The 25,702-nt window shown below is 37.4% G+C and overlaps 1 protein-coding gene across 1 annotated transcript; it reads right to left on the minus strand.

Annotated features, from left to right (window-relative positions):
* Positions 1–965: 965 nt before the first annotated feature.
* LOC113073168 (C-Jun-amino-terminal kinase-interacting protein 2-like) lies at positions 966–25,137 on the minus strand. The gene is made up of 12 exons (XM_026246041.1): positions 25,070–25,137; positions 17,219–17,324; positions 10,651–10,872; positions 9,488–9,566; positions 8,834–9,028; positions 6,321–8,657; positions 5,527–5,602; positions 5,040–5,331; positions 3,292–3,414; positions 2,990–3,060; positions 2,776–2,874; positions 966–2,164 (listed from the first exon to the last, which is right to left on the minus strand). The coding sequence occupies exons 1-12, from the start codon at positions 25,120–25,122 to the stop codon at positions 2,092–2,094; spliced, it is 3,726 nt and encodes a 1,241-aa protein (XP_026101826.1). The 5' UTR covers positions 25,123–25,137; the 3' UTR covers positions 966–2,091.
* Positions 25,138–25,702: the final 565 nt, after the last annotated feature.

The raw sequence follows: 25,702 nt of genomic DNA on the forward strand, positions 1-25,702 counted from the left end.
ACATGTACCAGATATAGCATCTCGGATACATCAAGCCATTTTTAAATAGAACTCCACACATATTCCTGTAATATTACCTGAATGTCTTCACATCATGATTCTGATTGTGAGCTGTTGCATGGCCCTGGATTGCATTCATCAGGTAAATGTTATTGTAGGTCATTACTGTGTGAAGCCAGCAGGGGGATCTGCTCTGTTTAGTCTCAGCAGTGCAGGTCAAGGTCAGGACGAGGGCTAGTTAGAATTAAGAGCGCTGAACAACCACACCGCATCTACCGATCAGCATCTGTGACTGACTCAGAGCGACAAAACAATACACAAGGATTGTTTTCCAGTGTCCTGAGCTTATTATATAATCACATGGCATCTACATTAATGACATTCACTTATTCATTGCTTCACGGGACTGAATAAGGGTATTTTTATTCTTTAGTGAAGCAGCATTTGTCCTGCAAATTAACTGAGAAGTAAATTGTCCAGTCCACTGGTAAAATACTCCTGCATTCAGTATGCTTACAGTCTATAAGTATTGCATCCCTCTGAAATATCTACCTGCAAATGTTGAAAGCATGGCTTAAAAGTTTCAATGCAACCTGAAGATCATACAAGACAGCAGACTATGGTAAGCTGTCAAGTTTGAGAGATGGAGAAATATTATCTGACTGAATCCCCAAAGGACTGTGCTATATCATAGCCAACCGGATGAATCACACAAAGTCGATATCTGAGTAATATTTTACCCCAAAATGAAATGCAAAATATATCAATTTTATTGTGCATGCAAATAAAGCCTATTTTTTTTTATTGTTTCATGACAATATAGCACATTCCCTCACCTCCCTCTACATTGTTATTATTATTATTTATATTAATAACTATAGATATGAATGATACAATCATAAGTTATTTATATATAATGGTAATATTTGTAGCACAGCCTTAATTGAATGCTGATTTTTTGAAATAAAAAATATTGTCAGGATGATTTGCATAACTATTACTGAGAACCATCAATGAAAACCAACTACAAATAAACCCAGAACTAAACATCTGGATGCATTACAATAACTGTAGGTGTTTAACTATGATGGGAATGTCACAATGGCAATGCAAATAATGAAAATGATACACAAAAACTCCAAACTGAAACATCTGGATGAATTACAGTAATTGTGGGTGTTAAACATTGATATGAAAGTAATGTCAAGAATCATCTTTCCACAAAATACCATTTCTTAAAACTTTATTGTGATTTTGGGGTCAAATATGCTCCAGATGTGACTTGATGAGACTCACCGAACATCTCTAGATCCATCTACACCCAGCCTGCCGACCTGCAATCCGTCCCACTTTTTCATTCGCAGACAGATGGCGCAGGATATTTGCATACTGTGATGTATTGTAGCATCTGTATTCACCTACAGTCATCTCTATTTGTACAGTATTTACATTGCGGTAGAATCAGAAACGTACAGTAAGCCTTCTACTACATGGGAACAGACAATCTGTAGACCCATCGATTATTCCAGGTCACGTCCTACTGCCCTGTCCTCTTTAGTACAAACCCAGTACAGCAATGTATCAGAATCGGACAAATACATATTTACAAAAAATCCTGGTCTTCAGATTCAAACCTCTGATCGACTTTTGCTTTTAAACATTGTTAGATCTCCCATGTGTGTTTGTGAGCATAACCCTCAAAGCCATGCAATCAAACATGTGAAGTCATATTTTGCCTTTTCTACACCAGTACTATATATATATATATATATATAAATTAAACCGATGTATCCACCCCAAAACCATATCCCTAATTATATAGTAGAAAAGTTAAATAAACAAGCAATCCATCTCATTGATGAGATTAAATTAACTGATAAACATTTAAATAAATAGACAGACCACTAAGAGCCTATATGTAAAGTATTCAGCTCAGTTCGTGTCGAGAGAACAAGAGAAAATGAGGAAGAGAAGAAAGAGATGAGGCCTATGTTACATTTGAGGAGGCTGCCAGACGCCTCGTAGTGGCCAAGCCCAGGAACAGACATCTGTCGTGAGGGACAGCAGGTGCCATGGTTACCCTTTTCTCCTTTACTCAAGGTAGATATCTTCGGTAGGACAGGCGTATTCTAAGTGCTCCTGGTAGTACTCCTGGAATGCCCGTCTGAAACAAGCACATAGAGACATACAGTGCGTATCCGAACATACACGTGTGAATATATACTGATTTGTTCACAATAAACCAGGATTTAAATACAAGTTTACAGCACACAGTATAACACAGCTAGTCACACCAGCTAACTACACAGGATGCTTTTCTGGTTGCTTAAAGTGTGCAAAATAATTTCAACTCTACAGAAAACTAAAGCTGTGAGTCTGTAAAAGCGCGTATGTTGATGAGCTTCTCTCTTGTTATGTGCACTTGTGCGTTTTCTCGTGTAATTAACATGATGAAAGCAAAGTGTCGCCATTAAAACAACTTTTCCCCCTTCATTTCTGTACTAAATGATAAGACTATCATATAGTATGTTCGTAAAGTTATATAATGCAATGTTGCAGAGCTAGCTGCCTCCTGCTGGGGCCCATAACTCAGGTCTCCTGTCTTCTCCAAAAGAGAAAAGCTTTGATAATTCACACAGCAGTCTGCTCTGATAATGAAGCAGAGATCGATCACTCGTATTTATGTCTCTTCTCTTCTCTTCTTTTCACCTTGGCTCGATATTCTCAGTCTCCAAAGTTTCTTGTGAATGTTTTTGTGACGTGTATTAAACTCACCCCACACACTCAGCTACATGTCTCATGGCGTCCTGAGAGACAAAGACGTGACATGCAAACCTGTTCAGCATCGGGTGCTTGGTAATGAAACCAAAATAACTACAAAGAGACACACAGAGAGAGGGACAAGTCTTCTTTTGGTAAAATGCATAAAGACTTGTTTTGGGGTTTACGAAAAGAAATAGAAAGTGGTAATGTATGTGTGTGTGCTTACCAGTTGTTTTTAGGATGACATCCACAGAAGGAGATGTTTTTCATTTGGAAGAAGTGACTACATCTGTCAAACTATGAAAATAAATGAGAGGAGGAATAATTATAAATATCAAAATCCAAGCTAAATACTGAAATGTAGATATTCTCATAATGTATACTAAGCATCTATGTATTAAATATTTTTCTAATTAAAAGTCATGCACATGTAGAAATTAATAGTACTTATTCAAATTCATTTTCACATGAGATGATGACTCCATAGCCAAACAATAAATACAAATGTAAGTTTTGTCTCTCTCTTACCTCCCCTGAAAGGTCGTAATCGTCATCCAAACTCATGACTAGTTTCACACCCTGCAGGCTTATTTCCAGCTCACAAATAGATGGGGGATGAAGATGCACCGTCCTCTTCCTTGCCATAGCGATCTGAAATACAAACAAACTAGTGCTGTCAATCAAATGAAGCCAAAATTAACCAATTAATCGCACATTATTTCTGAAATTAATCACGATTAATCCCATCTAATAATTTCACAGGCAATCTTCAAATAAATAACAGAGACAGTATATTTCTAAACATTTGTTACGTGGCATCTTTTTTGTGACTGAATGGGAGTATCACTGATACCAATACTACTGAAAATAATTTTGACCCCCTAATATTTAACTCATTAACCCATTATAATAAATGTCATATTTTGAACCTATGTCCTTCATTAATGTAGAAAATATACAGGAAATATACATTATTCAGACTCTTTAGCTCAATCTAAAGTCAAACTTAAAACTCATTTATTCAGAACTGCTTATCTTCTACGATTACTTTGTGCACTCAAGTCCAGTATTTTTATTTTTTCTTATTTATTTATTATTATTGCTGTTTTTTATTGACATTATTATTTGCTGTTATTTTCTGTTTTAATATTGTTACTGTTGTTACTTGTTGTACGGTGACCTTGAGTGGTTCGAAAGGCACCTTAAATAAAATGCATTATTATTATTATTATTATTATTATTATTATTATTATTAGGAATTGTAAATTGCACTTAATTAAACATTCTAAATTAAACATAGATGAATCCTTAATGCTACAGAAGTTATTGATTTCCTCTTTTTTGCTTTTGTTCTTTTTATGAACAGACATCACAGCAGCAGGTTGATTAGGTAATTTTGGCTGCTATTACTTTAAGAGCTGCCGCTGATGAACATGATGTGGATCTGACACGATTCGTATTTTGCTCATATTTAACTAATATTTACATACGTGCACAGTTTAAGGCAGATTTTATTTTATTTTTTGGTCATTTCATGACTTTTTTTTTTTTTTAATAATTGTTTTTTATTATGCAAATACAATGAAAACAGAGAGATTGTACAATAATCAACCTGGTTTTCCAGCCAAGTTCATTCAAATGTTTACCAGTACTTAACAATAACCTCTATACAATAGGGGAGAAAAAAAAAAAAAAAATTAGATTTCATGACTTAACTGACGACATAACGACATTGCATGCTCTAAGTTTCTTTTGTGCTTTCATGCTTTGATATGAAATGATATACAGTGCTCTGGCAAATTTGTGCGTGCAATTGTGGAGCACGTGCTACGAGCACAGTATAATGGTTGACAGGACAGGAAAATTCATTTTCACTGACACTGTATAGCCTGACAACATCTCATCTGATCGCAGTTCACTGTTGTTCTACTCCCTCGTCACCTTGTGCTCATGAATAGCGCCTGGGACTGAGGGGAAGATGGAGTGTACGTCTGTTGTGGTCATAAAGACGTTCTGCATCTAAATAATGCAATTCTTGTCAAGAAAAAAGAGAAAGAAGCAGCAGTTGTGAGAGGAGTGGCAATCCCTAGCGTTGTGTTAAATATTTTTAAAGATGTTAAACTGGAAAAAAATGAATCACATTCGTTAACGCACTAATTTTGACCGCACTAAAACTAACATATTAGTTCCCGTTTGCATCATATGATGTAACATTGTGCATTCTTTACGTCTCACACAATAACAGCACAAACTGATACATTTGTTGTCTATGGTACCTTCTGCATGGCAGCACAAAGGATGCCGTTGCCTTGGTGATAAGGAACTTCCACTGAACCCAGGAACTGCACTCGGAAGCTTTCCATCCAAGCAGGGTTCCTCTTCATTGCTATGGAAACACACAGGTCTTTTGTTTGGCCAACAACCTCGTGGGCATAGTACGCTGGGAAAATTCCTCTGGCCCCTGTGCGCATGTTGTACCCACGGTACCAGTAATCATCCTCCTCTTCCTCAACGAATAATGGATCATCAACGTCTAACTCCAGCTCATCTGCATGTCGTGGGATGAACCTGCAGCACGGGCAATAAAACTTGCATTTGCATTGCTTGCTATAGATATTATAAGCAGTCAATTAACTGTTTTAACAGATATTATAAAAGAAGATTTCATTGAGGGTTTATGATTGGACATTAAACCAGACTGGAGCTTTTTGATTAGAGCTACTGTAGGTGTTTTAAGGTTATAGTGTTGGCAGCATTGCTCACCTGAAGACTGCTCTGTGAGTCTGATCTCTTTCTTCTCCATTTATAGTGCACGAGAAAAGCCCAAAGGACTCTGTGCCTGAAACACACATAATGCAGATGCATTATGTCACTGTATACTGAGATACAAGCCCCAAGGTAGATTCTCCGAGTGTGCACGTGTATGTGTGACACAGAGTACTGCAAAACTCATTTATAAGCAGGTCATACAAAATTCTTCATCTTCTGATCTCATCTCATTAGGGTTATTAATTATTAATCCTTCCTGTTCAGCGAGACAGGCTCCTAAATTATGTAAAATAATCATCTAAATCTCTAAAACTGAACTAAAAGACCCCAGAAAGGATCTGCGATTCGGAGTAAATTAAATGTGGTAGTTTTGTCTGTAATATACAACAATTTATTTTCCATTTCCTCCTTGTGCATATTTTTGTATTAAACCTTTACAGTAGCTTTAAAAATGTTGCTTTATTAGACACATTAGTTTAATCGCACAAGAGAGCAAACAATTACAAATTATGCATTTGTGGCACTACTAAATCTTTCAAATAAATCAAAATCAATGGATCATTACATATATTTAAAGTTAATGGGGTCCAAAACAACACTGGACCCCACTTGACTTTCTTTGTATGGACAAAAAAACAAAAACAAAAACAAAAAACACTTGAAAACATTTTTTAAATCATCTCATTTTGAGTACAGGTTTGGAATTAAATGAAGGTGAGAAAATGATGACAGATTTTTGGGTGAACTATCCCTTAACTCTATTATGCACAATGTTAAATTTCACTTACTGGAGGACCGTGATGTGTTGTTGACAAACACATTGAGGAACTTCTTTGAGAAAGGTAAATCTGCCTCGGGGGAGGAGTCTTCTTCAGAGGAGCTTAACAGCAAATCTGGTCTCATGCCTCCTACCATCTGACCCTGTCCATAAATGTCTTCATCTTCATCAACAACTTCTTCATCACAGATAGTAGAGAGTCCATCACTGTCCTCACTGAGAACAGAGGTACAGCGCTTTAGGCTCACCAGCTCAAGGGTTGTGTTTTCATCCACCACTAGGGTGTACTTCATTGAATCATATGCCAAGGAGTCATCAATGGGCCGGTCGGAAGTTGTGTTCCTCAACTCTCGCACGCTCTCGTCAATAGGTGGGGAGCTGTCCAGGTAAGCCTCATTTCCAAAGGGTGAAGGTACCGTGTGAAGATCCTCCAGAAAAGGGGAGGTATCTTGCTCATCTTCATCATTATCTGTCGAGTATGTAAGACTGAAACAGTGATTGGTCTGCGATGTTGGGATGTCCAGTGTAAGGCTGTTTTTGACTTCTGTGATTCGCTGCAAAGTGAGCTGATTGACCCGTGTCTCCCGTCCCTCATCCTTGTCGCTGATTATGCTCTCGCTCAAGCTGGGAGATTCCAGCTCCTTCATTCTCTCCATCATCAAGTCATTATTTGGCTCCTCCTCTTCTTCTTTCTGCTTGTTTTTTAATGAGTTTTGGGATGGGAAGTCCTCTGATTCATAATTCTTTGCCCTCGTTTCAAATCCCTCTGTAAAGACAGGTGTAGATTTGCCATATATGGGGTTGCTCATGTACAGACAAGAGTCTGTTCTCTTGCTTTCCTTCGGTCCCTCTTCAGATACATAGCTGGCTTCACTCTCTTTCTCTTCATTCAGCCTCATCTCGGATTTTTCAGAGGGAACCCCTTGTGACTTTTCTTCAGATTTCTGCTTTTGTGAATTGCAGCAATCCGTCTCATTGAAAGTATCTGTTTCCAGGTCCGATGAGGGTGAGATGGTGTCAGAGATGGAGGCTGAGTGTTTGAGGCACTCTTCTGGGCAACTGATTGGGTAGGAGCCTTCTGAAATCATCCTGTTGACCAGGTTGCTGAGAAGCCAAGGAGAATCAGAGTTTTCACTGAGTTCGTCCTCTGACTCTGACTCTGATTCTCCCTCGCTGTTACCATCATACTCGTCCACAGGGGGCATGAGTTTGGAGCCAACGGGCAAATAGAAGGAGCGTTTGAAGCTCTCAAGACTGTGGTCAGGCTCAATCTTCAACAACAGCTGCTGAGAGCCACTATCCTCACAGGGAACGGCAGGAGGAAGAGTCTCATCTGGATCAGCCTGGTGCTCATAAACCTGTTCATCGTCTACATTCTGCAGGCCCATCAGAGCTTGGCCATCATCTAGTTGTAACATGTCTGTGCTGGGATCTAGACCTGGTGAAGGTTCTTGTTTAATTGGGTCAGGTTGGCCTAGAAGAAGAGAAGCTTTTAGACCTACAATACCACTGTCCGGCTCAGGGTCCAGCTCCTGGTCCAGTTCTTGGTCTGAGGTTGGGGAGCTGGCTTCTTCAATGGAATTGGTGAGGTGCGAGGAACGCCCACTGCTAGATTCACTGGTCAGGTCCAGCTCTGTCTCCGAGATGGAGGAAATCATGTTACTAGCAAGTGGATCACATGCAAATGCAGCCTCAAGTTCCCCTTCAATATCTGAGTCTGATCCAGGAGAGCTAAGGTCATCACTGTGGCGGTCTGACTCTGCATAGCGTTTTGCATTCATATCAGCAATGCCTGGATCAGAAGAAGGAGAAGTTGTGTCATTTGCAGCAGCAGGTTGACCCAGATGCATATTTCGAGGTTCATCCATAGCATCAAGCACATCTGATCGACTCGACGACACATAGCTAGAGACAGAAATGGACTCCGCTTGTTCAATGCAGGGGAACTCAACGTAAGAAGAGGCCTCAGCTTCCTTGCAGGTTTGATCATAGGTATCCTTACTCATGAAGTCAATGTCAAACTCTTTGTCCAGCTCCTCATCCGATAGCGGAGTCTCAGCATCATTACCAAGAGGTGCAGTTGAGGACAGACACCTACTGGTGCCATCATATTCCAGCTCTGGGTCGTCAGCAGTCTCTGTGGTCACAGTATACGTGTCATTGGGTCGAGAGCGGCAAGGTCGACGTTTGGCATGACCATTCAGGTCATGGTCAACCTCAGTGTCGGAGCACTGGGAAGTGCAGTCATCCACTGAGGGAACAAGCTCACTTAGAGTGGATTCCTCAACATCAGGCTTCACCTCATTCGCCTCAGACCCACTCGATGAGTTATGTTGACCAAATGAGCCTGGTTTGGAAGATGAGAAAGATATAGAAAAAAAGAGATATGGAGGGGAATTGAGATAAGTTGACAAGGAAAGGACCAAATTTAAAATGTAGTTGGAGGCATCGAATATAACCATTATTATGGATATATTATATATTAATTTGATTAGCCATTATCAACACGATCAGACTTCTTACCGTATTCTGGTTGCTCTCGTCTGTTGCCTTCAAAGTCGTACAGCAGCGGCCTGCCAGGTGACTGATGAAGACCACAACGTCCTGGTGGCTTTGAGGGTGTACCATTGGTAGAGACAGTGGTATCTGGAGCCCCCAGGCATGTAGTAGTTACATGGGAACCATCCTCAAGGCAAGAGTGGTTTGGAGACAAACAACCTAAAATGTTGAGTAAAATGATTAACAGTCGGCTACATTTATAGCTACCGAAATATCAAGAATAGATATTAACCAATAGAATGTGAGCAGTGACATTCTGATGCAATAATTGCATGAATATTTTTTATAAAATAAGATTTATTTTTGGCTTCATTATGATATAGGACAGATCAAACATGACAGGAAGGGAAATGGGAGACAGAGAAAGAAGGGGGCAGGTTTGGAAAGGTCCTCAAGTCAGAATTCAAACATGGGATGCCTGAAGCGCAGTAGCGCTGTATGTCAGCGCGCTGCCCACAAGGCTATCAGTGGTGACAATTATATGATTAGTTAAGGTTTGTATACAGTTTTTTTTTTAAGCTGTTCATATGTTTTTTGAATCTTGAAATCTATTTAGGAATTCTGTTTTGGATTATTTTATATTATTGTTACATATACAATATATGAACACACAATTACCCTGTGAAGTCGGGTTTCGAAGAGAATCCTGCCAGCTTGACTTTTGTGGTGACACGTTGCTGTTGTTGTTCAGGGAGTCCTGAGAATAGGACCAAGAGAAGAGTTTAAATACAGATAACATGTTTATACACACACACACACACACACAAACCTGATTCTAAAAAAGTTGAGACACTGTACAAATTGTGAGTAAAAAGGAAAGGAATAATTTACAAATCTCATAAACTTATATTTTATTCACAATAGATTATATATAACATATCAAATGTTGAAAGTGAGACATTTTGAAATGTCATGCCAAATATTGGCTCATTTTGGATTTCATGAGAGCTACACATTCCAAAAATGGGACAGGTAGCAATAAGAGGCCGGAAAAGTTAAATGTACATATAAGGAACAGCTGGAGGACCAATTTGCAACTTATTAGGTCAATTGGCAACATGATTGAGTATAAAAAAGAGCCTCTCAGAGTGGCAGTGTCTCTCAGAAGTCAAGATGGGCAGAGGATCACCAATTCCCCCAACACTGCGGTGAAAAATAGTGGAGCAATATCAGAAAGGAGTTTCTCAGAGAATCTGGAACAATCTCTGTGCGTAAAGGTCAAGGCCGGAAAACCATACTGAATGCCCGTGATCTTCGGGCCCTTAGACTGCACTGCATCACATACAGGAATGCTACAGTAATGGAAAATCACAACATGGGCTCAGGAATACTTCCAGAAAACATTATCGGGGAACACAATCCACCGTGCTATTCGCCGTTGCCAGCTAAAACTCTATAGGTCAAAAAAGAAGCCATATCTAAACATGTTCCAGAAGCACAGGCATTTTCTCTGGGCCAAGGCTCATTTAAAATGGACTGTGGCAAAGTGGAAAACTGTTCTGTGGTCAGACGAATCAAAATTTAAGGTTCATTTTGGAAAACTGGGACGCCATGTCATCTGGACTAAAGAGGACAAGGACAACCCAAATTGTTATCAGCGCTCAGTTCAGAAGCCTGCATCTCTGATGGTATGGGGTTGCATGAGTGCGTGTGGCATCCACATCATTGTATTCCGTTTTTATTCCCAATTTGTATAGTGTCCCAACTTTTTTGGAATTGGGTTTGAATATATATATATATATATATATATATATATATCATCAGGTGTGAGTTAGAGGTACCTGTGAAACTGCCGCAGTCAGGTTTAGAGTGGTTGGGCGGCTCTTCAGTGTGCCCAGAGTAGGAGAGGGGGGAGGAGATTCTGATGGTGAGGGAGGGGCATCAGGATCTGCATCCTCTTCTTCTTCCTCATCTTCATCATCGATCATCTCAAACTCTTGGAAGTCATCTTGGAATGAGCACACTGGGTGGTGGAACTCATTCTTTTCTAGAATCAAGCAGTCCTTTACAAAAAAAGAAGAAAAAAGAAAGAAAAATATTTTAAATATTTTACCTGAAAATAATATCTGGTGTAGCACTGTAAAACATTACCATAAATCAATACTGCAGCCTGAAACGGGTGACTGAATGAACCAGGTAAGTGCAATTATACACAAAAAATCAATAGTCACAAATATCAGTCAAAGCAAATGCTTCTCATATCTACAATGCATGATTCAGCATGACCTTTTTGCTATGCTGTTAATGTTGTTTTCCATCTATTAGTTGGGCCATATGTTCACCCTAGACTGGATGAAGTCTTGACTGCTAGCCAGGCCATAATTTCTGAAACATGTGTTACTATGTATATATATATAGATAGATTGGTGGTTGCAGGAACAACAAACTATATTGCAGATATATTTAAATGGCAAATATACCATATGTTTATGACTGTAATATTGAAATTAACAGTGAGTTTGAAGGTATATTTTAGATTAAAAATAAATAAATAATTGAGGTTGTTACAACAGGAAATAATTTAGGCATCTTTCAGTTAGCAAAAAAATACAATAAAGAAAATGTATGTACAATAATGCAATTATATGCAATAAGTCTATGGGACAATTATACAAAAAAAAGGCAGAAATGTGGGACTAATATTTTTGATAAAGTATATAAAATTATTTATTTTAATTAAAACATAATAATGATAATAATAATAATTGTAAATGCATTACTAAAAGTTTGTTTTTATTCACCCTGGAATATTGCTTTATAACTAAATTGCTTTTAAAACTAAATGTAGAGTGTGTACTAAATGTAGGACAGGACTAGATTTTATAGATCAGTAATTAACTGGTTAGTAAAAACTGGTTAGCGTTATAACAAATCAGAGTCAGAGTACAATTAAGAATGTAAATGAATAACTCTAATTTTGAATTAATTTTGTCTTGAAAAGGGAAAGTGGATGGACTGGGGATGGACTGAACAAAGCTGAGAGAGTCTTATGGGGAAGGGCAGATGGTGATCGATGCCAAAGCTCTTCAGGTTTCAGCACCCTTCCAGGAAAACAAGTCAATGCACTTACATAAGCCTAACGTCTGATATTCACCTCAATTAAGAACGCAAACACTAGAGTTAAAATTATTTTTGTTGCCTGGCAAATGTGTGTGGGTGATGTCATTAAAAGTCTCACACTGCATTAGATTCACAACCAGCCATTTCTCTAACCAAATCAATACCCCTAACCAGCAGCAGTCAAACACACTATGGCTGATACCCGCACTTAGGAGAGAGACATAGATGGCATAATGCTGTATTGACGTAGTTCTAGCTGTCCAACATGAGTTAGTGTATAAATGCTATATTGAAACTCTATCGTTCTTATATTTCCAAGGACATGACCTCACCCCTGACCAGCACTGATTTCACATCCCTGCTCAGAGACAGAGTCAGCATTACACCAGCAAAAAGTGTTCCGCTGAGCCAGCCGAACTCACACAGAAGTCATGAATGAATGCAGTGCTCTCGATGTTGACCGCACAGGCAGAGCAAGAGAGAGATGAAGAGGACAAAATAAAAGATCCAGTGTTAGAAGGTCAAGGAAACACCATAAGATTGTAAATAGAAGCTTAAAGAGCACACACACACACACACACACACACACACATCAGCTATATATTGCAGTAAATGCAGGAAGGAGGTGGGTTGACCGCATTAGTATAGATACTCATCTGAGACATCAGAGACATTAACTACAGCACAGCACTGCATAATTGAGGGCTCGTGAATAATTCATTAGACAACCTATTCATCAGTTCTGAATGTCTGTCATAGTCTGTCAGTGTTGCCTGGTTTATTACAGTTAACCAAAAAAATGTCCAGGTAATCATCTCATTTACTTTAAATTAGACATAAAACATATTCTATATTATAGTATATTATTATGACTCTTAATAGGGAATACCACTTTTTTACTCATTTTATCCCCCAATAAATATTAAGGTAATGGAAGCTAGTGTTTATTTGTTTATTTTTATTAATTCATAAAAGTCTCATATATTAAAGTCTTGGCTTGCAGAAAAGAAAAGAAAAGAAACGAAACATTAAGACAACATGTTCCAGAACTGAAAATCTACCATTTAATGCTCTTAAAAATATGAATTGTAGAAAAATGAATTAAAATGTAAAATGTTCAGTTAAAAGCTGATTTCATTATATAGTTCATAATCCATGTCCGTTTTTACTTGAAACCTGAGATATACAGTAGTTCTTGAGACAACTTCCCTGTGTAACTATCCATGGTCAACCTTATATATGCAACCCTTTATAAGATTCCAATAATAAACTAATAAGTACAAATACTACTACTACTACTACTACTACTAATAATAATAAAATTCAATAAAGCAAATGAAAAAAGATCCAATAATAAAATACAGTGAATACAGAAATAAAGGTAAATACAGTGTTAGCAGGAATCATTGTTTTCTGCTCCACCCTCTGAGCTGATGACATCAATAACTCAGGGGTTCAGAGCCACAGCACTGCTGAGTTTAACAGATTGCAGTGTGATGTTACCAGCTAATAATTTCCTCTGTATAGATGAGTTGGAAAGCATATGTGTCAGAAATGCACAAACAAATGTTCATAGAACAACAAACACGTACTGATAATTCACACACACAAACACACACTATCTCTCTCTCACACACACACACACACACACAAAAGTCTTTGATCTCTCATTATGAGCAGTTTGGACAGACACTAAGATGACACCTCTCATGCATTTTAGCTAATCCCTCTCTCTCTCTCACACACACACACACACACACACACACACACACAGTCATCACACACTATAATTTCAGACTTAACCCTAAAACATGCACTTTTCTACACGGGTGGGCCTTAAAGATGGAAAGAAATCAAAATCAGACATTTTGGAATTAGCAGTTGAAGCATGGGATAAGAAATTATCTTAGAAAATAATCCTTATCCTTAAAAAAAAAAAACAACAACAACAAAAAAAACTGACGAATGTGTTTGAATACAACATCTGGACAATATTGTGAGGTTTGTTAAATGTAGTATAAGCGGAATGACTGACAAATGTTCTAAGGTGTGCAATTATTTCCAGGGAAATGCATAGCTAAAGTAGTTCAAGACAGGTTTTGACAACATTACATGTCCATTTCACTTTGCCAATTGATTTGAGTTATTTCAAATGTGCTTACAACAGAAAAAGAACCAAAGCCAACAACAAATCTTACCAAGCAAATAAATTAGTAAACAACAAAATAAAACAACAAATTATGCCATCAATCAAAATTGACCATATTTAATTAGTGTGAACACATTATTATTGCAATTCTTGCCATTATAATAGATGTATGAATGTATGAATATCCAAGTAAAATTTAAAAATTTAATTTAATTTTAGAAATCCTAATCACATTCATAATGTGCTCTTTTGAAACCAATAAAGCACTTTTTTAAATAATAAAATGTATTTTTTTTTCATCAAAACTTTCTTTCTAGTCTTCATTTCTTTTCTTTTCTTTCCTTTTCTACTGATGTAGCTAAGGCTGCAAAAGTGAGAAGCAGTGCCCTACATGATAAGCTACATATTCTGTTACATTAAGAAATATGTTACATTACGTAAGTTAAATGTTTTGTGATTGCCGTTTCGTGTTGTTTTTCAAATACTGCACACTACTCTGCTTAGTTGGCGTTCATCAACAGTATACTGTGATATGCAATACCCCAGAAACCCAAATCTGGTGAATGTACTCTGAGAGCCGGAGCTCTGTGTGACAGAATGAATAATCCATGAGGAAAGTGAGAGAGAGGGTGAGAAAGCTGGAGAGATGGAGTGAGAGTTTTTGGAAAGATGGAATTGTTGGTTGGAAATGATCTGTACAAAAATAAATCTAGAAATGTTAATGTCAAAATGTCACATTCATTCTTTACTGGCTGCAAATGAAAAAATTACACAAATATGAACACCTACTACTATACTAATTTGTGGGCTCTATGAAAGATCTAATCACAGAAATATAAATAATTCTTTCACATAAGGCATTCAAGGAAAAATGGATAAAACAAATATCTGAGAAACTGATTTTTTAAGAGATAAGCTGACAAACGGTCTTCACTAGAGAGGCGAGTCTGATATAAAGTATCTCTTCTAACTGCAGGACTTTAATCTGTTACCAGAGAAGTAGAAGAACACCACGTTTTTAGATTTTACAAAGATTTTTCTTTCTAAAAGATCTGTTATGCAGCCAGTGAAAGCTCGCTGCGAGCTTTGTCAAATAGTAGTCAAATAACGTCAAAGAGTATAAATGTACAAATATCGTTTCTAGCCCAGTTACATCAGAAACACATCTGCATGGTAGAAAATCGGCATTACAATCGGTTCACAAATATAAGCTCCGCCTCCTTAGTTACTGTTGCTAACCTATCAAACATTCCTAGAAATTGCATTTTTTTTTCAGTCACCAAAAAAGGCTACAGTATGCAATGAAAGCTACATATGAAAAGAGAAATTTGACAAATTAGATTTTTGATTCAGAATCAATTAAGTGATGTGATATTCAGCCAAGTATGGTGACCCATACTCAGAATTCGTGCTCTGCATTTAACCCATCCAAAGTACACACACACAGAGCCGTGAACACACACACTGTGAACACACACCCGGAGCAGTGGCCAGCCATTTATGCTGCGGCACCCAGGGAGCAGTTGGGGGTTCGAAGCCTTGATCAAGGGCACCTCAGTCGTGATATTGCCGGCCCGAGATTCGAACCCACAACCCTAGGGTTAGGAGTCAAACTCTCTAACCACCAGGCCACGACTCCCCCGGATTCTATTATTCTTCAAACAGTAAATAATTATATATCTTTAATAATATTATATCTTTAAATAATATTATTTATTACTATTACTACATTACATTTCTTTAAATGTTCAAATGAAAAACACAATCAAAAGGATATTTCTTTTTTCTTCTCCAGTTTATGAATCACATAAAAATGTGTATCACTAGAGAAGACACCTCAAAACAATACTAGTATGAAGTGAATACAACCAATGAAATCTAAAAAGTATTTCCAAACCTTTAACTATTGTTCGTAAAAACCTTGAAGGTTTCTTATGTAACTGCTCTTAGTGGCACATTGGAGGCACAGAGGATGTCTTCTGTGATTTCATATTCTTTAGTTGTATAGACAAGGGACAGGCCCTTCAAACACGATGCAGTGCTGCTTCCATGTGACATAATCCTGTGGGACAGGCGTTTGTGTGTGTATGTGTGTGCTGAATTAGAGCCGCTAACTGTGACAAAAGAAAAACTCTAGCCTGACACACTGGATGGATTCTGCTGCCCACTTTGAGATCAACCAACCAATCAATAAATGACCAGCCTATGGACCGTCCAATCACCATCCAGAACCAACTAATCAGTCTGCCTACATACTGAACAGTCTGAGGTCACTGCATGCTATGATGCCCACAGACTGCAAATGTGTGGATCGAATCACTGCATTTAAATCACTTTGACACACCAAAGGTACATGTGTTACAATAGAAAGCAATACACAAACGTTTGAACATTTTGCAGAGAACATAAGAAGAAAAATATTAGGAGCAGGGTGAGGAGGAGGAAGTGGTTTTGTTATAATAAGACTGAGGTGCAGAAAGCTGAGAAGAGAGTTCTGCATAGAAGCAAACTTCACTGGGTCACCAGCCCTTCTACTGCAGCCGTGGCACACCACCACCAAATAACAGATTTACAATCCCTCAATGCAGCCAGCACACACATAAATTACAAATATTTCCACCTACACCTACACAAACTACATTTGGGTGTTTTATAGTAGTTCAATGTAAATGTATGATTTCGTTCCATTAGATGTTAATGTAAAGGTAAATCCAGAATTTGAGTTGAATTTGAATTGGCGTAGCAAACGACACAGAACTGCATCAAAAATCTGAATGTACTGTAAGGGAGTAGAATTGATCCAAAGTAATTGAAATTCTGAGAAATTCGTGAAATTGCAAATTTTCAATAGGACAGTAAAGTCTGTCAAAGCAGACTTTGAATCATGGCTTTTTGGAAAACACCTAAAAAGTGTTCAAATTAAGGGTTTATAGGCATTAATGGCAAATGAATAGATGGATGGATGATGGATTGAGAGACGGACTGACAAGACAATAATGATAGATAGATAGATAGATAGATAGATAGATAGATAGATAGATAGATAGATAGATAGATAGATAGATAGATAGATAGATAGATAGATAGATACAAAAAAATTTAATAGACATAAAAAAACATGCATCGTAAATGGTTGATACCTTTTCATAAGGGTCAGAGTCGTAGTTGAGGCCTATGCCACAATCATCTGTGATTTCAGACAAATCTTCATCATCAAACTCCTCCAGACTGATGTCATGAGCCGGCCTGCAAACAGAAACAAGACAATTCTCAAAACCAGTTCCATTATTTGAAAATACTCATAAATGAAAATCATGATTTTTAAATCTTTTAAGATCTTTAAATGTACTGAAACATCATGTTTGTGTAAGGGTTAGGAAATATAATCACCTCTGTATGAAAACCATAGCATCTATGAGATGTGCTGGCTAATATATGTGTGTGTGTGTGTGAGTCTGATCTGAAATATGAGCTGCCAAGACATGTCAGCTGATTCCACACACTTACTTTCTCAAAAAAAAAACTCATTCTGTATGGTTTATAAGCGTTTTGAAAAATGGGGACATGGGTTATGTCCTCATAAGTCACCCTCTCCTTGTAATACCTGTCATAACCATGTCATTATACAGAGTTGTGTCCTGATATGTCACAAAACAAGAACAAACACACACACACACACACACACACAGCAGCACAACACCAGCTAAAACATGGACATCACAGCTTTAAACAATATAATTTCTCTCTTCCACCATCCCCATTCATTACTGATAAGTGGGTTAGCATGCTGCTAAATAAGGCCAGCCTCTGTTTTGCCTTATTTGGCTCTGCTTTGGCTCAGCAAAATGCATTAACCCGGATTCTGGTGTATGGTAGCTGCTAACACAGGGACAATTTCATCTCCGCTGAGCTCCACTCAGCTGACAGCAGTGCTGCAATGCAGCTTTTCACAATCACACAGATCTGTAATGTATGGAGGATTCAAGACAGAACAAGAGAAAGTGGGAGGAGGAGAGAGACGTGTTTACCGGGTGCCCTTGTCTGAAAATATATTTTTTAAATATATTTATATCTGTGGAATCAGAAACAGAAGGCCCTGTTGTAATGCTTTAATTAGTAAGTGATACAGCTAATATTGCTACAAAAATAACTTAAATAGTTAACAGAGGATGAAAACTATGACATAGGATGTTTCAATTTTTAAACCAATATTATGTAAAAAAAAACAGCTTCATGTGGGCAAACATGATTTATACTGTGACGAAATACTTGATACCTGATTGCAGCTTTTGCTCATTTGTGTTGTTTTTGTCTTTTAATGTATTCTGTGATCATCTCTGCTGGCACTCGTATCCTTTTTACTCACAAGAGTCTTTTAAGTGAATCGCATTCATCAATAATGAGTCATTTTGTTCAAGGTTTATATCAATGCCCATGCTATTCCCGGTTGTTGTGTCACAGGTGAACACTGCTGAACTCATGACTAACTATTCTGACAAAAATGTTACCAGTCCTCTTCTAAGAACCAAAATCATTTCATCAATAAATATACCTCCAAAACAAATGCTAAACCATGAATTAATCTGCATTTAACATGAAGCCTTACACAAGCACTATAAACTCTCTTTAATGCCTCCATTTCAGAAGTCTTATTATAACATCAGTAATGGCATTCGCTCAGCCCTTCTTTTCTGTGATCCAAATTTCTGTCTAAACTTTCTAGGCTCATTCAGAAAAGATCATTTTGGGAGTCAAGTGGCTTTTGGAGAAGTGGACACTACCAAGTATCAGTGTCAGCTGTACTGGGTTTCTAGGAAGTGGTTAAGTGACTGTTCAAAAAGTAGTTGTACTTGTTCTCTTAACATTTCTGTGGCCTTTTCGTCTGATTTCATTCTACTCAACTGCAAATATAGGTTCTGTTTCTCTACCGTTGACGGATTAGATATTAAAAGATACTAAAAGATATTAACAAACAGTCTAAATGTTAAATCTAGACGTTAAATATTAAAATTGCACCTGCACTGTAAAATGTTTTGTCATTTAAAAATATACTTCATGTGTAGAGAAAGAGAGGGATGTTTAAATATTAAGATTAGACTTAAAAATGTACAGTATGTATTTAATAACACTGAATGAACATATCGGAAAATTGTTCAAAGGCAAACAGCTGTGGAAATGCTTCAGTACCCTGTCTGTCAAACCATGATGCACAGCACAAGGGAAATCAAGTGTGTAGAATCTCATCACGTGTGCTGACCTGTGGGTCAGATTCCAGATGAATGGACAGGAGACGGGCTGATATAATCAGGGATGGCAGGCTATTGTTGACACTGCAGAAAATGGCAACCCTTATTCTACTGGAGCACAACAGAACCATACTGGAAAGATGAACTTCGACTAACTATTTCTCACCTCTAAGCAAGAAGTGAGTGGATTTTTTGTCATGCTTCTAACAAGCTGTGTTTACTTTTCTGTGACTTGATAAAGCAAAATTATTGATGATTTTCTTTTACCCAGATGCTCCAAAAAGTCTCAAACTTTCTGAAAAAAATAGATAAATGAATAAGAATTCAAAATCTACCATCATTTACTCCTCCTCAGATTGTTCCAAACTTTCTTCTGTTGAACACAAAATATTCTGAACATATTTTTAATTTGAAGAATGTCTGTAACCAGTTGCCGTTAACAAATTACTATGGAAGTCAATGGCTACCAGCAACCTTTTGGCTACCGACTTTAATATCTCCTTGTGTTGAACAGAATAATAAAAAAAAATCATACAAGTTTTGGGTTAATTATCCCCTTTAACTCACCGACGTCTTTTTTTCCTTCTACAGAACCCATAAAGAAAATATGTATATACATTTCCTGTGTTTGACAGGTTTGAAACAACATGAGTAAATGATGACAGAATTATACGTTTGGAAAAGCTTCCTGAAAAAGCTACTATGTCTACCTCGGTCAACTTTCCCATGCTAATCAGAGCACCATTTACAGTGATTTTAGTGCTGAATACATTTGCACATGAGCCTCTAATGACCGTCCCATGAGATAAAACATGGTAGTGCGGAAATAATACCACATACCAGAGAAAAACTTCCTGGATCCAGACAGTGGATTTTGCACTTTGAAGATGCTCTTTAATGAGCTTCTGTTTAATCACTGAAATATCAGAGGATTTAGAAGAATGTCGCTCCACTGAGCAAGTCAACCCCAGTGTGTGCATGTGTGTGTGTTTTAGGTACAATGCCACTTCAACCCAAGACTATCTAAACCAAATTGTGCCTCACACACACACACACACACACACACACACAGACACACACAATAAAAATCTTCAAAAAAACAGATCTACAGCAGGTCTCTATCTCCATTTACAGTCCACGCTCTGATTGAACCTGTGGCTTGAAGGCAGACGGTACAGGAGCTCCTGGGAGAAGCAGTGCTCTAGACTCAGAACCACTCTATGATATTAGTTACAGACTCAGTGATAAATGAATTATGAATGAGTTCACAAAAACCAGATCTAGCAGCAGTTCTAATGATAGGGTGCATCTACAAACCCATTTAGCTTTGCATATGAACCTACAGTAAGTGGCAAAGATATTCAAAGTGAGTTTTACCTAATTAAACGTTTTAGGCAAAAAAAGAAAAAAGATAAAAGTAAACTCAATTAAAGGGACCAGAATATCGTACAGACTTGGGGTAGTCTTCGAGTCACCTAGCAACCACCCAAACTGTTCTAGAAGTCACCCAGCAACCACCCAGAACACCCTAGTAACTGCATCACAATGCACAAAACTCACTATAAGACCACATGGCAATGCACTAGCGACTACTCAGAACAACCACCCTAGCAAAAACATTGAAATGCCATACCAACCACTCAAAACATGCTAGTAACTGCATTACTATGCACAAAAACACTTATATTTTAAACACAAATATTTTGTCAATGACAAATGAGACTAAAAACTGCTCATAGCACCCTAGAAACCACATAACAACACCCTAGCAACCATCCAGGAGACCCTAGCAACTACATTGTAACATGCCAAAAATTCAGAGCAGTTTAGTAACTGCATAGCAACACCTTGGTGAAATTTAAGCATTTCAGTAAGTTTTGCATGCTCAAACACGTCGTTTTTCTGATGATAAAGAATGATTATTTATTGTTAAATATTTTTTTTAAAGACGTGAGCGAATAGGCGAGATCATTAATTTTAAGTCACAGCAACAAAAAGATTAGTACTGTATGTCCCACCTCCAGATGCAGATTCAGATAATTAATCAGAGACGAAACACCGGTTTTCTCACTGAACTCCTAACCTCTCCATACACAGCCTTATCAATCTTGTAAATGAAGAGATTATTTATTAGGATTCTTTATTGATGACCTCATTTATTTTAATGCTTCTTAATGTTTTAATGTTTCCCAAAGCCCAATTTTTTTGCTCTCTCATCTTCCCAGCAACCACCAGTTGGCCGTTCCAAACCCATTAATCGTAATTACAAAAGGTTGGGCATGTTTTAGGCCCTGGGGGACGCAGACATGCTGTCAATCATTGGCTGTTGCCATGGCAGCTGTGCTGTGCAAGGGGTGATGTCACACCATTAACAGAACACCTCGGAGACACACGGCAGGTTAAGTAGGATGAGGTCACCTCTGCAGCTGTCACCATGACAACCATATCCCCACCACAGGTGGGCTTAATGTGCTGAATCATGCATCTATTCGCCAAGCTGGTTTGTTTTCAAACAATGGTAACTTCTGGAATGGTGCATACAATGAAAATTCAAAACAAGTAGGTGGTGGCAAGTCTCTTCATCTACAGTCATTAATTAAATCATAAGTTCAAAGACTCTTTCAAACTGGCTGTTTCACTTAAAAACTAATGCCTTTATAAAATAAATTAATAAAACAAACAATATTGAGTTGTAAAATATAACTCACTCAGTATCAACTTATTTGTTGAACTGTTTAAAATCAATATCATTCGCGACAGCGCTCATACGCTGATATTTGTGAAAACGGCATTCTTGTGATATTACATCGTGTGATATTACTCAACTATATCATATGTCTTCATCCCTGCTCCTGGGGACCCACTTTCCTCCAGAATTCAACCCTAATCAAACACACCGGAAACCAGCTAAACAAGGTCTTCAGGATCACTTGTTCCAGGCCAGGTGTGCAGAAGCTTGTTGGAAAAGACTTTGCAGAACAGTAGGTCCCCAGGAGCAGGGTTGAAGACCTACAAACTATTCATATCTTATAAATATAAAACAAAAACAAAAAAAACATACAGGGTTATTTTATACTTTCATAACTTGAATTATATGGGTATTCTAACCGCATTTTAGCTTTCATCATGCAGTAAATGCTTTTGGACTCTCAAGTTGTTTTGTGACATACTGTCAGCTTGCATATAATTAGAACAACGATGTTATCCCTGTAAATACTGAACACCCCTAGTTCTGCTTCTAAAAGACAAAGAAGATGAATTGAGAATTAAGGGACACTAATGAAGCAAAACCACAGGAAACTCAGTATAACTCAGTATAGACTTTCACACTGTACTTGACCATTACGTGTTTCCATTAATTATGAGAAAAGGAATAGAAAAGGAAAAGACAGAAACAGTAAATGAGGAAGAGAGAGAGAGAGCGAAATGAGCAAGACAAAGGTTAGGCAAGTCATGAGAGATTTTGCAAAAGACTGGCTAAAATTTTAGGGGAAAGGACAAAGGATAAAGCCACTGATATGTCTCTTTAGGGTTGGGTGAATATTTATATTTAGAACTTTTATCTATAGAATAACTGATTATAATTGGTTGACTGCCACATTTGGTCAAATATTGTAATATACATATATTGTGCATAAACGGTGTTTTCCCAATCAAGAATAAATTCAGTTTGTTTACTTAGCTTCAGTGAATCTGGCCACAAACACAGCAGGGTGTCAATTTAAATTAAGTCATACTACACCATTCAATATGTTATATAACAGCTCATGCTTCAAAAACCATTTCTAAGAGCATCATAAGTGACATCAGACCAGAACCCCCCCGCCAAAACATTGCTTCTCTTCTCCTATAATGACATTACATCTGGTGACTCACAGCAAAACAGCTGAAATTTAGTTAAGGTGAACCTTTCACCACAATCAATATTCTGATTAGACACGCTTATTAGATTACAGGGTAGGTCACTAAACATTTTCCTATTGCTATGTCATGTGACCATACTGTATCTCTAATCAGCATTTTAATTCTATTACAAATAAATGCAGATATTTTGAACCTTGTATTTATCAAGGAATGTGATCAGCGACCTGATTTTTTTTAAATGATTCATGTGAAGGACCGGAAGGATCATAATGATGCTGAAAATTCAGCTTTGCCATCCCACCAATAAATTACATTTGAAAACATATTCACACAGAAATCAGTTCTTTAAAAATAAATAAATAAATAACTTACGAACCCCAAACTTCTGAACGGTGTATGTCATTTACACATTACTAATTATACTGCACTAATAACAGTGAAATCATATTACTGCTTTTTTGTTTTTACCTACTACATCAGACTTCTCTTGCAACCAGCAGTTATATTCTAACTGAAACCAAGCAGATGTTTGCTGCCAAACATAAAACACTCATTTTCAAAAGCCGCTCCAGCATGCACACACAAACATTTTCATAGAATTTCTGTATTTCAAAGAGAGCAGCTGTAGACTTACATAACAGCTTAAGGGGAGGCTTCATGGGTGTATTCTTCACTGCATTAGTATGTTTGTGTGTTATGTGTGTCTCATTCTGTCCATATACAGTGTCTATTTGAGATACCTTCAGGTTCTGTAGAGATGTAATTATGTATTACCTAAGAGTACTGCTGAACCATGTGTATTACACACACACCACACACACACAGAGAGATACGCTATGCTCCCCTGGTCAGTGAAAATCCATTCCACAATTCAACCCACACACCATATGAGAAATGGGAAAATCCCTTCCTCTGTGTACTAATGCTTCACATTGTTTTTCTTTTTTTCTTCTTTTTTTGAAGCTGCAGTTAAAACAAAGGTTATTGGAGTATGTTTTAACATGAAAACACTATTTCTGGTCTAACAACTTCACTTTCACGTAAAAAAAATCACGTTTTAATTCAGTGTTACTTTGTAATGTCATTTTGTAATTATTTGTGAAATTAGCAATTTCTAAGTGAAAACTGATTTCATACCAATGAATTACTTAATACATTAAACCTGGGACTGATAAACAGAGAGGCAGAGATGTAATGCAATGTACAAATGTCTACAATGTGCAAGGCCTTTTTATCATTCCAGTAATGCTACTTCGATCTGAAGAGAGAGAGACAGAGTTTATCTCTTAAAACATCATCCTGAGGCATTAAAGAATGCAGACTGCAGTCCATTATTTCTACTCTTAGAGATGACAAGTTATGGGAGGACAAGGAGAGGATACAAAACCCACAATTCCATTGAGAAGGGAACAATGAGAAGAAAAGGATTACAGAAATGAATTATACATTAAGAGAAAAACAGCTGGAAAGAAAAAGAAAGAGAGGGACATCATTTGAGCTGACAACAAAACCATCACATTTGCTTTTGAAACCTGTCAAAGACTTATTCCAGCATGTGACCTTTTGTCAACGCTTGACCTGAGATCGTTCTGACTGTCAGACATGTGATTTGACCCACCAGAACCTTTTCATTCATTCTGCAGGAAGAATGTTTACGTCTGCTCACAGAGTACCAAGGGAAATTTAGTTCAGTATAAAGGTGGAACGATTGTTTCGTCTCTCTGTCTGTCTATAAGACAATATCATGGATAGAGGACTGTATTTAAATGAAAGCAACAGTTTGACATTAAAAACATCTTAATTTTGGATTAGTTTCTAAACACAGCTTTTCACTTCACAGGATGTTAGTGATGTTAGAGTGACTGGAGTCGTGTGGCTTACTTGTGGACTATTGTGATGGTTTTACCAGCTGTTTGGATTCTGACGGCACCCATTCACTGCAGAGAATCCTTTGATGAGTAAGAGATGTAATGCTAAATTTCTCCAAATCTGTTACGGTGAAGAAACAAACTCATCTACATTTTGGATGACCTGAGGCTGAGTACATTTTCAGCAAATTTGTAACAGATAACGGGTGAAAAAAATAATGCACCAACAGTTGCTTAAAGCACTTTGATTATCTACACTATAAAAATTGTTTTGTCACATAACCTAAAAATGAACTTTATGCGGAAACTAGAAATCTAAATGAACAGCTTGTATTCAAGTCAGATATATTATTTAATATGTCTGAATAAACCTGAGTATTATGTTTCATAGGCCCCTTACAGTAGCAACTGCAATTTCTACAATGAAACAGAACTGAGGATACACTGTTTTCAAAATGTGATGTGACTATTCATCCATTTAAATGACTAATACTAAGTTGTACCATGCACATTCATATGCCAAGAATGAACTATCTGCTAGCCAAGTTAATGCACTGCATATCAAAACTCAATCTTAATTAACATCTCTTAGCCAATAAAAAGTGTTTTTTTAAAACAATCCATTGTATGGGTCTTGTAGGAAACG

This window comes from Carassius auratus, unplaced genomic scaffold (genome assembly GCF_003368295.1).
Source record: "Carassius auratus strain Wakin unplaced genomic scaffold, ASM336829v1 scaf_tig00011522, whole genome shotgun sequence".
Lineage (NCBI taxonomy): Eukaryota > Metazoa > Chordata > Actinopteri > Cypriniformes > Cyprinidae > Carassius > Carassius auratus.

Excerpts from the sequence above, each read along its gene's own strand:
- LOC113073168 (XM_026246041.1), bottom strand. The coding sequence starts at position 25,122 with ATGGGTGCCGTCAGAATCCAAACAGCTGGTAAAACCATCACAATAGTC. Across the intron at positions 17,325-25,069 it reads ACCATCACAATAGTCCACAA|GCCGGCTCATGACATCAGTC; the intron begins GTAAGCCACACG and ends TTCTGTTTGCAG. Across the intron at positions 8,658-8,833 it reads ACGAGAGCAACCAGAATACG|GCTCATTTGGTCAACATAAC; the intron begins GTAAGAAGTCTG and ends CTTCCAAACCAG.